Here is a 13944-nt window from a genome sequence, read left to right as displayed (position 1 = left end):
AGGGAATTTTTACAGAGGGGTTTAGGGCGAGGCGACGCACTTCTGCCCCCATCAGTGCCGGGCCAGGATGTGAGTGATTGAGCCAAACGTGATTGGTGTTCCAGGCTTATCAGCCGCTACTGAACTTTAACTGTCAGCGCAGCCAACCGCTAATCTTCAGAGGCCCGACCCCTGAAACACTTATCTTCATCCGGTATAAGAGGCACTGTTAGGTAATCAGTCACAGGGTCGAGCCTGGCATTTTGCGGGGTAAGACCGCTGAATCTCAACTTTTACCGATCCTTATCTTGGACTTGAACTGACAGAATCCAACGATCGTCACCTTGTGACAATATCCATCAATCCCGGGTCGACAAACAGCAATATCGGGAGAATCTCATCTTTTTCTAAATGCTCCTTGTTTATCAGATGCCTTCTCAGCAATCCAGTCAAGGCCGAGTTGCCCGATCCAGGGGCGGTTGCGTAACATGCAGGTCAAAACATGTAGGCATCGGAACTATCCCCGTACTTTGAATGTGTACTCATCCATTTATAGGCAAAATGCGACGAAGCAAAACCAACTTGCAAGTCATGCGCTGCACGTGGTCAGAAATGTGGTGGATACCGGTTGGATGTTCGATGGTCTACCAAGCATGAGAAGCGCACTCGACAGCCCCAATCGCGACCTCGTCAGTCGCGAACAGAGGGTTCACCTTCGGCGCGGTCCACGGAGGCTCAACCAGACACACATTCTCAGATCTCATATCGATCAGAGAGTGCGTCTGTAGCTGGTAGAAACTCCATTAGCTCGGCAGCAGCGATTGTTCCCAATGATTTTGACCCAGCTACAAGCGCGCCTGTCTTTCACCTCAACGGCATTGTGTCACCCTTGTTCCCGATGTCTACAGACGGTGACTTCTTCTCAAATCAATTGGAACAAGAACACGAGGAAGCAAGCCATGCTTTCAGTGGCACCGACAGCGAAAATCACGACGCTTACTCCCTATCAAACATGACGTCCTCCGTATCCCCCTTGCAGTGGGGAGACGATTTCTTAGGGTCTGCTCAAAGTGACAACGACCTAGTTTCAGCTTCAGAAACCCTCTCAATTCCAGTTGGTAATATGGCCTTTGACTTCAACATGCCCTTACCGACAGTCGACCCTGGCAGACTGACATTCGAAATGACACCAAACGCAATCACATATACGCCATCTGTGCTCATCGAGTACTGGTTTCGCCACGTCTGTTCTCTGTGGTCCAATTACGATTCTGATGTCAACCTCAACCGGACTATTGCTGCCGCTCTATGGTCTAACTGCGAGCTCGTTTATCTAAGTTTACAGGCAATGTCGGCCGCGCACCTGTCCGCCAAAGTACCAATGATGCGGCAGACATCGATAACGAACATGAAGGCGGCGGCCGAAATCATGAGAGCTGACTTGCATACTGTCAAGTCGCACCAACTCTTCAATTCAGTACCTACAAGTCTCTTGTTCTCCCTGATGGGAATTGGAACCAGCATCTGCTGGCTCAATGCCACTCAGCTGGGATTACCATTTCTCTGCGAAGCGAAAGCCATCCTTCATGCTGTCAACAAAAACAAGCACGCATTATCCGAAGAACAGCGGCAATTGCTATCCTTCTTCAATAAGAGTTGGCTCTACTGCGAAATGCTATTGTCCATGGTGACATCGAGCTGTAGAAGCTTACAGAAAATGGAAGAAATGGGTGACGTCGAGGAAGCAGTTCCTGCCAGTGCGCCTGTGACGGCAGACCCAGTTGAACAGGTTCCGCATCCGTGGACTGGGGTCTCAAGCGACAGCTATAAACTGTTCATGCGGGCAATGAAACTTTGCCACAAATTCAGACGCAAAATCCGGAAACCACAAGACATGTTTGCGTCAGCCAACATCAGCGCTGCCATGCAGCTCATTGAAGAAGCTGCCGTGGTAGAGAAGCAGACTTGCCATCTCGATGTGGAATGCCGCGAGACAATTGGAGAGACGAATGACAAGAAGACGCCTAATCAACACCTCTTCAACGTTGCCGAAGCTTACCGTCAATCAACCCTGTTGCAATTGTACCAGACGTTTCCAGAACTCATCGTAAGACGACACGAGCTGGATCAATCACAGGCGAAAGATGCCCAAGCCTTGTGGGATAACTGGATCACCCCAATCGCTATGAACTTGGTGAGCATACTGAAACTGTTACCTACAGACTCGGGTAGCAAAATGACCCAGCCACTACTCTGCGTCTCGGCCAGCACTGGACTCAGGCGAAAACATATTGAAGTCAAGGCCACTACCCCCAGAGATGTTCCCTTCAGCCAAGATGCCAGTCTGGAGGATTGCGACATGATACATTACCTTGACTTCGCTGGCCTTCACGATGAGCTGCCAGAGGAGTCAGAGCCAGAGCCAGATCCAGATGCAAATGCGGGAATCATGGCTGCCAGACAATTTCTTCACGAGCGTCTGGAGACGTTGAAGACCGTCCTCCCCCCAAAGCCAGTGGCAGTAGCGCAAGATTTGACCAAAGCTATCTGGCAAGCCTATGACACGGAACAGTGCGCGAAGTATGCGACGCATTGGATAGATGTGATGGATAGTCGGAATTTGAAGTCGAACTGGGGATAGTGTGGTCCAATATGTATTTATAATGATGTGATTGTACTTTACATTCGAAACCAAGTAATCCTGCATCGCGTACAACATCCTTCCTTTAATACACATTCCCAATACTTTATAGCTTAGGTGGTTTGCAGCACGAAGAGTCACTCATAGCCGCTAGCTTGCTAACCTTATCAGTGGTATCAAATCCAGCCTTCTTAGCAGCCACTTCACTGGGAGTGATTGAGTAAGAAGGAGGCACGTCCATGACAGGGTTGCAGGTGAAGAAATGACGGGGTCTGAGCAAGAGTGTAATCGGCTCAGCGGGCATAACTGGGAAATCCTCTGGAGCGGGGAAATGCGTGATACCAAACGTGTGCCAGAGGACGATATCAGTATTAGCGACGCTCTTAGTACCGTCACCAACCCAAGCCCCGAGGCCTCTGGATGGCTCACCGGAGGTCTGAGCGACGTGGTTGCCAGCGGCCCAGAGCTCATCATCCGCATCTGAAAATGGTCAGCATGATGCATAGATACGTAAGGATGAAGAATGTCTTACACTTCGTCACATGAACAGCATGACGAGCAAAGAAGGCTCTCTTCCATACAAGAGAACCCTCCTTGGGCATCAAGTTCGGCACGTCTCGGCTCACAAGCTTGTACGAGACAGGCTTGCCACTCTCAGAATTGAGCTTGTTCTCATTGACAATGTCCCAGGAGCGAGATGTAGCACCATTGTAGTCAGTGATAGATTGGCCAGTCGTCTCGAGTCTGGTGCGCTTAGCATAGAAGGCGTTGCCGTACAGGTTTTCTGGGCTGCCAACTGGGGCATCCGAAGGTACAGCATCAACCATGTGGACCGTGTTCTCGTGTCCGTCGACGCTGGGGTTGATACGGAGAAGGAATAGATGCTGATGGTTATGGGCGTTGACACCTTGGTAAGGTTAGTCTGAAGGTCGTAACCGTCATTGGAAGACTTACCTTTCTTGACTTGCGTTCCGTAGCCTTGCAGGTCCTCACCGGGGTTCATAATATAGGTGTTGAGGATACCAGTGAGCTTGATGTCTGGCTGGATGGTACCATCCTGATGGAACACCCACTGTGTTCTGTTAGTAGTCTCCTCTTGATACTTGGCAGATGCAACATACTTGAATGGCGTACTCATAGTTGGCAGCAGTAAAGACATGCTGAACGATAAGCTTTCGAGCACGTGTGACGATAGTTGAGTTGTCTCGGAAGTCTGTGTGCTTGAACAGAATGCCATCGTCTTCCTCATGGATGCATATGGCATTCTCAATCTTTCTAATCTGACCGGTCTGGGTTGGGAGCTCGGCATCGAGATAATGAATGGCACCTTTACAGTTAGCTTGGTGAACTAGCTGGGGAGTGAGAGGCAGCATACCCTTGCAGTCACAGCCAAGTGAGAGACTGTTTGTCAGATATCCGGCACCATACTCGCCCAGATCGAAGGCATGCTTGCGATGATGAGGAGGCTCGGGGTGACCACTAAGTATTGATGTCAGTGTGAGACTTGTCAAGAAGGGCGGATGGCAACGTACTAGGGAACAACCATCTCGGAAAGAGACATGCGATAGAAGATCGGCCTGACGTTTCCCTTATCGTTGAAGGTAATGTTGTTGAAGACAATACCCTCACGATAATTGAATCCAATATGGAACTTCCAATTCTGCCACTCTAGCTCCCTTCCGTTGACATTGAACGAAACACCCTCCGGCTGGGAGATGTAAATCGGTTTCAAGTTCTTTCTATACCCACCCTCCTTCTGGATATATAAATGATGGTAATCCACGGCCTTGTTTCTCTGAAGAGGTCGTCGAATGCGAGGAATATCGATAGCGATGATCTCCCTCTTCCTGGGATCATAGATCGGGTGGAAGTCAAGGGGATATTGGTATTGGCAGTTATCGACATCTGGGCGGAAGTACATTAGGCCTTGGAATAGGCGTGTGCTGCTACCGTATCGAGGGTCGTGGCTGATGGTCCATGGGTCAGCGTAGACTTTGTGCATCTCGTCTGCGGCGATTCCGCTGATTCGGCATTGTTCGATGACTTGAGGATCTTTGCGACAGGCTTCTTCGACTTCGAGCATTTCTTCGACGATAAGCTGCAAGATGGTCATCAATTAGCTATTTTTCCGATGTGATTCTTGGGGGCGGTCTCACAATAGGCTGTTGTCCTTCAGCGCGCTCCCACTTTGTGATCCTTTGACTCTTCAAATCGACAAGTCCATCGTAAACATGGCCTTTACCCTCTCGTGGATCAATGATGACAACTTCTGCAACACGTCGAGGCCTAGCACCGCTGGAGGGATTGGCAAGCCAGGCAACCATCTCAGCCTTGCGCGGCTCCTGCAGCGTTATGACGTGGAAGTGGACTGCATCGCCATGCTCTTTGCGCACAACAGAGGTAGCCAGCCGGATTTCCTCTCCGCTGAGAGGATCGAAGGGATGAGGGATTGAACCTGACATTATAATGTGTATTGATTCAAGATGTCTTGTTTGAACTTGATGCGAGATGCTTCAATTGAGGGCCTTTGGTTGCATCAAATACTTATCCAACAACAGCATGAATGCGATGGACAAACGTAATCTCAACTTGAGAAGTTCCAATCTTTGCCTATAATCAGCATGGGCCGATATTTCGGATATGTAGACCCTTAGCCTGTCTGATCTGAGTGAATTATTGTACGGAATCGGGTGCTCGACACGTTCTACCACGATGGGCAAGCCGTCACCAAGTAAAGCTCTCCTCAGAGCTCTCCACCTCGGCCCCATTCCGTTCAGTGCCAGGAGAGGAGCTACCCCGGAAGATGGCTTAAACTTGCATACCTCAACGCTCAACTACAGTACGCAGCAAGGCTAATCAACCCCGAATGCCAGTTGAAGCTTGAGGACAGGCCGGCTACTCAAGCTGTTCGACTCGTATGAAGTTCACCCAACTGCTCGCTTCCTTACACTTGCCTAACTCGGTAAGTGCTACCTCGGCAGATGGGAAGGATTAATTGGTCGCAGTACCAAGTCTTAGCGCAAAACCTAGGCTAGAGTTGCCAATCACGGTTAGTAAGTGGCCAGGATTCAACGACAAGCGAGCGGAGATGGGAGACTGAAGAAGCATGTTGTAAGTTGACTCAACACTATCATTGTCTTATCATATGTACGAGCAAGGTATGACATGGGGGGCAGCAGAGCTCACATCATAATACTTTAGGGTATGGAAAAGAATGAATTCATCTGATGTGGAGGCTGGCTATAGAAACTTGGATCCCTAGTCTAGAAATTTGCTTTGCCAGTAAACCCTTCGTTCTGCACCAATTCGATCCAATAATTATCAGGGTCAAGAAGAAATGCAACATTCTTCATCTTTCCATCTGTGAGTCTCTTCTTCCACGCAGCGTTCAGTCCTTCCAACCGTGCACACGCTGCATCAATATTATCGACAGTAACACCTTTGCAAAGTCAGTTATTTCTACCATAGAAACAAGACGAATTAACTGACAGATATGACCAAATCCTTGAGGTTGATCGTTTCCATTATGTACTTTTGATATCGCGTTCTCTCCGCCTTGCCAGATGAGAGCGAGTAATCCTTCACGGCGTGACAAATCTTCTGTTCCGGTGAACGGGCTGGTGAAAGGATACCCTAAAAGAAATGTCTTTGAGTTTCCGTTCTGGCTGTCGAGAGTTTTGATCAGCTTCATTCCGAGATTCTCTGTGTAGTAGCGAACGGATCGAGTGGCGTCGGTGACTCGCAGGGCGTATTGATTCTACATGAATGTCAGTTCGCGATATTTCATGATTTGAGAGGAGGATGCAGACATACTACACTAAACGAGCCAGGAGGGCTGGAAGCCGTGCTCTTGTTTGGTGACCCCTCCTCAGTGATGCGTATCCAGTAACCGTCTGGATCCAGAGCAATTACCGGCTCGTTCCCGGAGGAGACATCCTGCTGGAACTTGAAACCAGCTTTGGCCAGCGTCTGGTAGGTATACTGCACATTCGCCACCGACATCGAGATATGAGAGAAGCCGAGATAAGGTTTTTCATTGCCATTGCTCACTCGATAATTTTCATCACTCTCAGTGCCGTAGTTGTGAGTGAGCTCGATTAAGCCTTGACGATCGAAGGTGAACTTCCCATGAGACGGCGAACCTGGGCTGTCGACACCAAGGAAGTAAAGATCGAACTTATTCTCGGGAAATGTAAGCTTTTGGACAACGCTAAGGCCAAGAAGCTCGTAAAACTGGACTGTAAGAGGGTTGTTAAGTAAACCCACACGAAATGGTCAATGGTGATTTTACTTACTCGCACTTCTGGGATCCTTCACACGAATCCTATTAGCTTTGGGATAAGTATGCATAGGTCGAGTGAGCGGCCCAAGATGAACTCACATCGCATGATTCAGCTTGTAAGTCTTGGTATCCGTCTTTCGCTCCATGGTGCCGGCTCGAACGGTAGTTAGCGTGGCAAGGCTCGCAACCTGATTTGAGCCTCCTATCCAGGTCTTTAATACTAGAGGTACATGATTGCGTGCTCGTAGAAGGGATGGATGGAGCTATTCAGGCAACACATACCATTTTCGGTATGGTGAGTCTGGACCACCGTGGGACCAACATCAAGGGGTCCCCCTTCCTGATCAAGCATTCAGCTTATCTGTCAGACCCATAGAAAGCTTTGGAACGAGTCCAGTCCAGATAGTGTCACAAGCAGCGTAAATCTGACCCCGCATGGACTGGATACTATCACCCCGCAAAGAGTCTCCAATATACCATGGCTTGTCATAGAAACTTGGCATCGTCAAGAGGATGGCGCTGAAGCTTGTGATATCTTGGCACGTTATCGAAAGAGGGTATGAAGGACATCATTCAAATATGTAATGAGGGGCTAATCATTCGATTTGCTGTTCTCCGTTGCCACTCAATACTAATCCCCACGAAAGCAAAGGTATACGCAGAACATGTCCCATTCTATCCGAGGCAAAACAGCCATTGTTACTGGTGCTGGCAGTGGCATCAACCTCGCATTTGCTGAACAGCTTTTGAATGGCGGATGCAATGTCCTTTTTGCCGACCTCACTCTGCGACCTGAGGCTCGGAAGCTGGTGGACGCTTATTCTGGCGGAGTCGAAAGCAAGAGCCGAGCTGTTTTCCAGCAGACTGATGTAACTAACTGGACTCATCTCGAGCGAATTTTCGAAAGGGCAGAAGAGGAGTTCGGCGAGATTGACATCGTCTGCCCCGGCGCTGGAGTCTACGAACCGGTATGCACTCCAGGTCTCCTAAGTTAATTGTCACTGACCCAGTGATTATCTAGAGCTTTAGCAGCTTCTGGTATCCTCCTGGAACCCCACAAAGCAAGGATGCCCTCCACGGCGGTCGCTATGCCAGTATCGACATCAACTTGGTTCATCCTATCAGGACCGCTCAATTGGCGCTGTCTCGTTTCTTGAGATACGAAAAGAAACCTCGCACGATTGTTATTATCTCTAGCACCAACGCCCAAGACACCTGTCTCTCTACAGCGATTTATGATGCGACAAAACATGCGATTAGTGGATTCGTGCGCGCGATGGCCAAGATTGACCAAGTCGGCGTCCGTATCGCTGCAGTCGCACCAGGCATCATCAGGACGCCTCTCTTCATGGAGAACCCAGAAAAGCTTGCCATGATTGATACCAGCAAGGATGTTCTAGTAGAGCCGTCTGAGGTCGCTAGCGTCATGGTCGCTTTAGTTGAGAGAGATAGCATCTGCTCGACCATTGACCAAGCAAGTACAGGACCGCAGGACATCGAGATCAAGAGCGGGTCGATTATTGAAGTGACCAAGAACCGAGCTCGTATTGTCAGTGCATACCACGATCCGGGTCCTTCAGGTGCTGGGGCGGTTGGGTCCAACTTTGCCACTTCGGAGTACACTACGTTGGCTTTACTGTTGACTCCAGGATGGGGAGAACCTAGTGCAAAGGCGAGCAGTAATCTCTGATCAGATCATCAGAACAAATTTTATTTTTAGCAGAGTCTCGACCAAATTGATCCATATCAACACTCGTTAGTGCATGTATGGTCCAGTAGTGATCCCTGTGAACCTCAATTAAATCCTGATACTAAAGCAGTTGACACACAATCTCAGCTGCTGTTGGTTCGAAAACAAGGGGTTTCCAACGATAAGGTCAGTCGGCCAGCAGGATCATCACGTGTGCAAACTATCGGAGCTGCATCCAGTTTCCCAAGAGAGGCGGTTAGGTCGGAAGTTTGATAGGCGTCCATTCGACCGCCGGAACTCCGTCACTGCTGTGCTACATAAAGCCACTGGCGATTAGACAAGGTATGTTGCACTCGGTCTGAGGGGGTCGAGTCACGACGCAACAGCAACTCCGTCGACTAAATCGTCACCCGGCTAAAGATATCTCGATATCCTATCTAATTGACGTCCGTCTCCATGCGGCGAACGCAGATAAGTGGCCAAACCATAAAGGGGTTCGCGATGCCGCTACTCCCAGCAAAGTAAGTCCAGACTGTGCCATCCTAATTGTGCCTAGTGCAACGCGTGGGTTACACCAGAGACCGCGATCTCGCTTCATTTCCCCGCACGATAACCACTAACCCTGGAAAAGCTTATCTCGGCACTCTTGGCCTGGGGGAACTCCTTGGCACTCTTATCAGCTCGCTTGCAGTCTATGAACGTTTCGTGATGGGGTCTATTTAAGATATATCCCATCTTGTTGAACGTAGCTACTGTTGAGAGCAATAAGGACTCACATAGATCAAGACTTGGCAGTTTTCGCCAACTATTTTCGCCATGGCCGATTCGACTCCTCACCAGGTCACCGAAGGTCACTTGCGCCCGCGTCTCAGCAAGTTGACCATGGTCGCGATGACATTTGCCATTCTCAAGTAAGCAGATCCACATTGCCTTTAATAGCCAAAGACTCACTATACTGACTTCTACAGCACTTGGATCGCGTTAGGTGGCACAATTGGCATCGTCATGCCGTCTGGAGGCCCAGTCGCGCTCCTGTACGGCTTCATCTTCTGTGTTGCTTGCAATTTCGCTCTAGCCTTCAGTCTTGGTGAGCTTGCAGCTATCTGGCCAACAGCAGGCGGGCAGTATCATTTTGTGTACGCTCTCAGTAGTGACAGATGGAAGAGGTTCTTGGTACGCCCCCCTCTACAGTCGATAACGCTACGGGAAGCTAATAATCTTCAGAGTCTTTGTGCTGGCTGGATTAATATTGCTGGCTGGCTCACCCTTGTAACAACTGAAGCGATCTTCTCCGGTGACTCTTCCTTGCCAAAAGAAGTAGGCGCTTGTGCTAATTGGATTCAGCCATGTTTATTGCTGCCGCTATTGTCGTCGCGTCGGGGAGATCAACGCCAGTCGACTCTTGGACAACATACCTTGTCTTCCTTGCCATTATCACGTTTTCGACCATCGTGAACATCTGGGGCAATTCCATCCTTGGACCTTGGAGCAACTTCGCTCGTAAGTTTTCACTCACAAGAGCCTGAGACATAGCTTTCTAACAGTGTCATCAAGTCTACTGGTCAATTCTAAGCGTTGTCATCATCAGCATTATTCTGTTGTCCATGTCAGAAAAGACTAGCGCCGAGTTCGTTTTCACAACGTTCAACAACGAGACGGGATGGTCAGATGGGATGGCATGGCTTCTGGGTCTACTTCAATCCGCTTTATCATTGATTGGATTTGACGCGGTTTTGCACATGACTGAAGAAATGCCTAATCCCCATCTGGATGCCCCCCTTGCAATCGTCTATGCTATTGGTGTTGGTGGTTCTACGTGAGTATTGAGACCCTGACCAAAGCAATCTGCATGAAATACTGACCCCAACAGTGGCTTGATCTTCATCCTAGTCATCCTCTTCTGTCTGACTGATGTTGACAAGGTAGTCAGCTCGCCTACCGGTCAGCCCCTGATCGCTCTTTTCGATCAAGCCACGAACAGTCGAGCAGCATCTACCATCATCAGCTGCATGCTAGGGCTGTGTTTCATACACGGCACAAATGGATCTATCACCACCACAAGTCGATTGATATACTCCATGGCTCGAGATAATGGCTTCTTTTTCTCCCGATATTTCAACCACATCAACCCGAAGTTGGAGGTTCCAGTTCGTACGATCATCTTCACCTATATCTTCAACGTGCTATTTGGTGCCCTTTATCTAGGACCTACAGTGGCTTTCAACGCCTTCATCGCGTCTTGCACGATTCTTTTGAACATATCATACGCTTTCCCAATTTTCGTTTTGGTCATTCGAGGTAGAGGCATCCTCGCTCCGCATCAGCACCCTCATACGCCGTGGAAGCTTGGAAACTTCTGGGGATATCTGGTCAACTGGACAGCTTGTCTGTACGTTTCGGTAACTTCAGTGGTATGTTGATTTCCAGCGAAGTAGGACGAGTTACTAACTTGGAAACAGCTTTTCTGCTTCCCTCCATCGTTACATGTCACTGGAAACACAATGAGTACATATTTTCTGTCTCTTGTAATTACTCGTCTGCTTACATCATCACAGATTATGTTTCTGTCGTCATAGCAATCTGCTGCCTCGCCATTGCTATTTATTGGATTGCTCGCGGGAAGACCTTTGAGGGGCCTGTAAGTCTTCTCTCTCTAGTATGTTGGCCGAAACATGATGCTAATTGTTGGCTCAGAACCTCGAAACCATTATGGCGCAAAGAGAAGAGGTGGCTCATGCGCCTGGCCATGGCAGACGTGGCGAGAAGGAAGATATTCATGATCATTCTGTATCTGCCTAGATTATATAATGGGTTTCCCTTGATTGTTGATCTAATACTAGTCCATCTTGGATCGGCAGTCAAATATCATTTCTAAAATTTTAAAGCTGCGCTTGCTGAACAATGCAAAATACGCGAGTCTAGAATTAGCACTTATAAAAGACTCAAGCCAGCCCCCCAGCCTCATATCAATTGATTGGAAGCTGAACCATTTATACTGTAAGATTGAGAGGAAAAAAAAGGTAGTGCATAGAGCATTGAAGTCCTGCTAAAGACAACAGGCCGGCGAAGAGGAGAAGGTACAGGGTAGCAATGGTCGATTCTAAGGTTGTGGTTTAGCGTATTTCAGCCAATGAGATTCTCATGAGCCGAAAGCTATCTTGAGCTTTCCCTAAACGGAATATCTAGATTGCTTATCTCTGATAAGATAAAGCTTGCGGCAGAACTAATGGTTTATCAACTTGAAGAGATAGCCATAGTAACCCAGACTATTCTACTGTGTGTGGTGAAGTTGAATGGCCAAGAGCTTTGTAATACAACTCCCCCATATGCCGATTTTCCTCGATCGATTCTTTAGAAAAGGATCGACTGTTTCTTGAATAGTATAGATACTCTATTGCGTTATATGACAGAAATGCATCAAGAGCAATTAACAGATTAGAAGCAAATCACTTGTAACATCATAGAAAAGCCCTTTGTGCTTCATCATATTGACATTAATTACATATTGGTCCATTATAAACAAGCCTCAAAACGTGGGTGTAAGCTCAAAAAGCAATATACGACGGCAAAAAGGATTTTTATAAGACGTGTTCCTATCCAGGTTCTTGATTATCAACGTCTCCTTTCCCAATATAACAAGGGGTCCTCCCATCGACACGACAATGCCCCTAAAGCCATGTGATCCTTTTTAAACTGTCTTGCTTGCACCCTTCTTTGCATCACTTTTGCCGCGGATGATGGTCGAGAGATCGCCCAGAGGTAGCATGATGGGGAAGTCGACGGACATGAGCAGAATAGACATGAACATATACCAGCCGATCAATGATAGAGCGAACAACAAGCCCGCTCCAGCATGCTGGCACTTGAGCGCAAGATTAGCCTTCCCTTGAGAAACGGCAAAGAAGGCAGCGGCAAGGCAAGAGACTATTGGGAGGGTTAGTGAGTGCTGTATTTAAGGAGGACGTTGGACTTACAGCAAGGAACAAGCAGGAGCAAGATGGAGAACAGAGCGACGTTTGTTCGAATACTCGCGATAGAATATATTGTGCATAGAATGGCCATAGCAATCAGGAAAAATGCGAAAGTCGAGTAGAATTGAGGCTGCGTGAGACCATTTGCAGCGGTACCGTCGGTTGAATACGTGCTGTAGGCACCAGAGTCAGGGACGACAGTTGTACCGAATGCAAGCCAGAAACCTCCGAAGGTGAAGAAGACGGTCGACGGGAAGGTGTTTCCTGGAAGACTAACGTTAGCTGATGAATGACAATGAGTGAGAGTCAATTCTTACCGAGAATCCATTCACCAATACCTCCCAATACAAGAAGAACACCACCAAGGCCAAAGTAGGCACCACTGCGATCTATTAACTAACTTCTACAATCGAAAGGACGGCGGGACATACACGTTCGCAGCGGCAGCAAAGCCACCAGCTCCCTGCCATCCGAGTAGGCCCATGGATGCTGGCGTGGAGCACATCAAAAACCCAGCCAAAGCTAGACGCGTCAGTATCAAAGGCGCTGTTCAAGGCGATAGTACATACCGACTGGCGTAGGATTACCGAAGGTCTTTCGAAGGTCTCCCTTCACCCTATTCTGTGGCTGAAGATAAAGCTGCTCGAATAACTCTGGCGAGATGGGGATGCTCCGGGTTGGATGAACATGATCCAACTCTTCGCCTTCACTTCGAGGCTTGCCGTTGACGCTGTTACGGGGAGACATGTTGAGCTTGGTAGATGAGCAGACGCGTTCGTGTATGAGCTTGGTAGGGGAGGGTTATGAGAGACAGGGGAGCTCAAGCTTGATGACGACGAATATTGAGGGGAAGCTCCAATACTTTATAAGCTATAGCACAGCTACCAAAGAGAAATAGAGTTTCCATTCCCCCGGGTTGATGGTCTGGGGAAGTGGGCTCTGGGGAAGGCATGCGGAGATGTTACATTGGCTTGCAGTTAGATCCATGCACAAGCGACTGCTAGGTTCAGGCCAATCTCTAGATCGTCTGAAATGCCGGTTCGGCCTTGAAGTGCCGAATAAACGCGAACCTCCGTCACCTGTCGTCCATGGATAATTGGAGTCCGGGATGATGATCAAGCCCGAATACTCAAACAGACAGTGGTTTACATGACACGTTGGTCTGCAGCCATATCGATGATGAACATCAGGACGAGACACTCCAATGCGCTCTGGGTCTCATTGAATCATGAGGGAGACTTTGCTAGTTCTGAATCAAGGAAAGCTTCATCAAAATGACCAGGAATCTCAATTCTCCTCCTTGGCAAGATGATGCTTGGACATCAAAGTCCAAGCCTTTCGGTCGAGCGGCAGACTATATAAAGTGCAGACATGTCGATCA

General features: G+C 48.5%; 6 protein-coding genes across 8 annotated transcripts; 3 read left to right on the top strand and 3 right to left on the bottom strand.

Moving 5' to 3' along the window:
- Positions 1–269: 269 nt before the first annotated feature.
- On the top strand, positions 270–3168 carry FOIG_10205 (uncharacterized protein). Its single transcript, XM_031210514.1, has 2 exons — positions 270–483; positions 536–3168. The coding sequence occupies exons 1-2, from the start codon at positions 391–393 to the stop codon at positions 2618–2620; spliced, it is 2178 nt and encodes a 725-aa protein (XP_031059992.1). The 5' UTR covers positions 270–390; the 3' UTR covers positions 2621–3168.
- Positions 2727–5325, bottom strand: FOIG_10204 (primary-amine oxidase; the record flags this gene model as incomplete). The annotated part of the gene is made up of 7 exons (XM_031210513.1): positions 4777–5325; positions 4153–4718; positions 3996–4099; positions 3742–3947; positions 3575–3692; positions 3153–3527; positions 2727–3100 (listed from the first exon to the last, which is right to left on the bottom strand). Exons 1-7 carry the CDS (start codon positions 5080–5082, stop codon positions 2727–2729), a joined length of 2049 nt encoding a protein of 682 aa, XP_031059991.1. The 5' UTR covers positions 5083–5325.
- Positions 5326–5883: 558 nt separating this feature from the next.
- On the bottom strand, positions 5884–7048 carry FOIG_10203 (uncharacterized protein; the record flags this gene model as incomplete). Its single annotated transcript, XM_031210512.1, has 5 exons — positions 5884–6059; positions 6110–6377; positions 6434–6858; positions 6916–6944; positions 7002–7048. The coding sequence occupies 5 exons, from the start codon at positions 7046–7048 to the stop codon at positions 5884–5886; spliced, it is 945 nt and encodes a 314-aa protein (XP_031059990.1).
- A 322-nt stretch (positions 7049–7370) lies between these two features.
- FOIG_10202 (3-hydroxybutyrate dehydrogenase) lies at positions 7371–8658 on the top strand. Its single transcript, XM_031210511.1, has 2 exons — positions 7371–7870; positions 7924–8658. The coding sequence occupies exons 1-2, from the start codon at positions 7568–7570 to the stop codon at positions 8590–8592; spliced, it is 972 nt and encodes a 323-aa protein (XP_031059989.1). The 5' UTR covers positions 7371–7567; the 3' UTR covers positions 8593–8658.
- Positions 8659–9208: 550 nt separating this feature from the next.
- Positions 9209–11544, top strand: FOIG_10201 (uncharacterized protein). Of its 3 annotated transcripts, XM_031210508.1 has the most exons (9): positions 9209–9503; positions 9561–9765; positions 9817–9886; positions 9937–10092; positions 10147–10408; positions 10463–11003; positions 11052–11097; positions 11148–11230; positions 11287–11544. In XM_031210508.1, exons 1-9 carry the CDS (start codon positions 9409–9411, stop codon positions 11389–11391), a joined length of 1563 nt encoding a protein of 520 aa, XP_031059986.1. In that variant the 5' UTR covers positions 9209–9408; the 3' UTR covers positions 11392–11544. The 3 variants fall into 3 exon arrangements, with proteins under 3 accessions (XP_031059986.1, XP_031059988.1, XP_031059987.1); XM_031210510.1 differs by having other exon boundaries at positions 9817–10092; XM_031210509.1 differs by lacking the exons at positions 9209–9503; positions 9561–9765 and having other exon boundaries at positions 9874–10092; positions 11148–11500.
- Positions 11545–12027: 483 nt separating this feature from the next.
- Positions 12028–13824, bottom strand: FOIG_10200 (uncharacterized protein). Its single transcript, XM_031210507.1, has 5 exons — positions 13133–13824; positions 12995–13085; positions 12881–12945; positions 12567–12827; positions 12028–12516 (listed from the first exon to the last, which is right to left on the bottom strand). Exons 1-5 carry the CDS (start codon positions 13308–13310, stop codon positions 12281–12283), a joined length of 831 nt encoding a protein of 276 aa, XP_031059985.1. The 5' UTR covers positions 13311–13824; the 3' UTR covers positions 12028–12280.
- Between the last annotated feature and the right edge of the window lie 120 nt (positions 13825–13944).

This window comes from Fusarium odoratissimum, assembly GCF_000260195.1.
Source record: "Fusarium odoratissimum NRRL 54006 unplaced genomic scaffold supercont1.17, whole genome shotgun sequence".
Taxonomy (NCBI): Eukaryota; Fungi; Ascomycota; class Sordariomycetes; order Hypocreales; family Nectriaceae; genus Fusarium; species Fusarium odoratissimum.
This window is presented reverse-complemented; position numbering and strand designations above follow the sequence as displayed.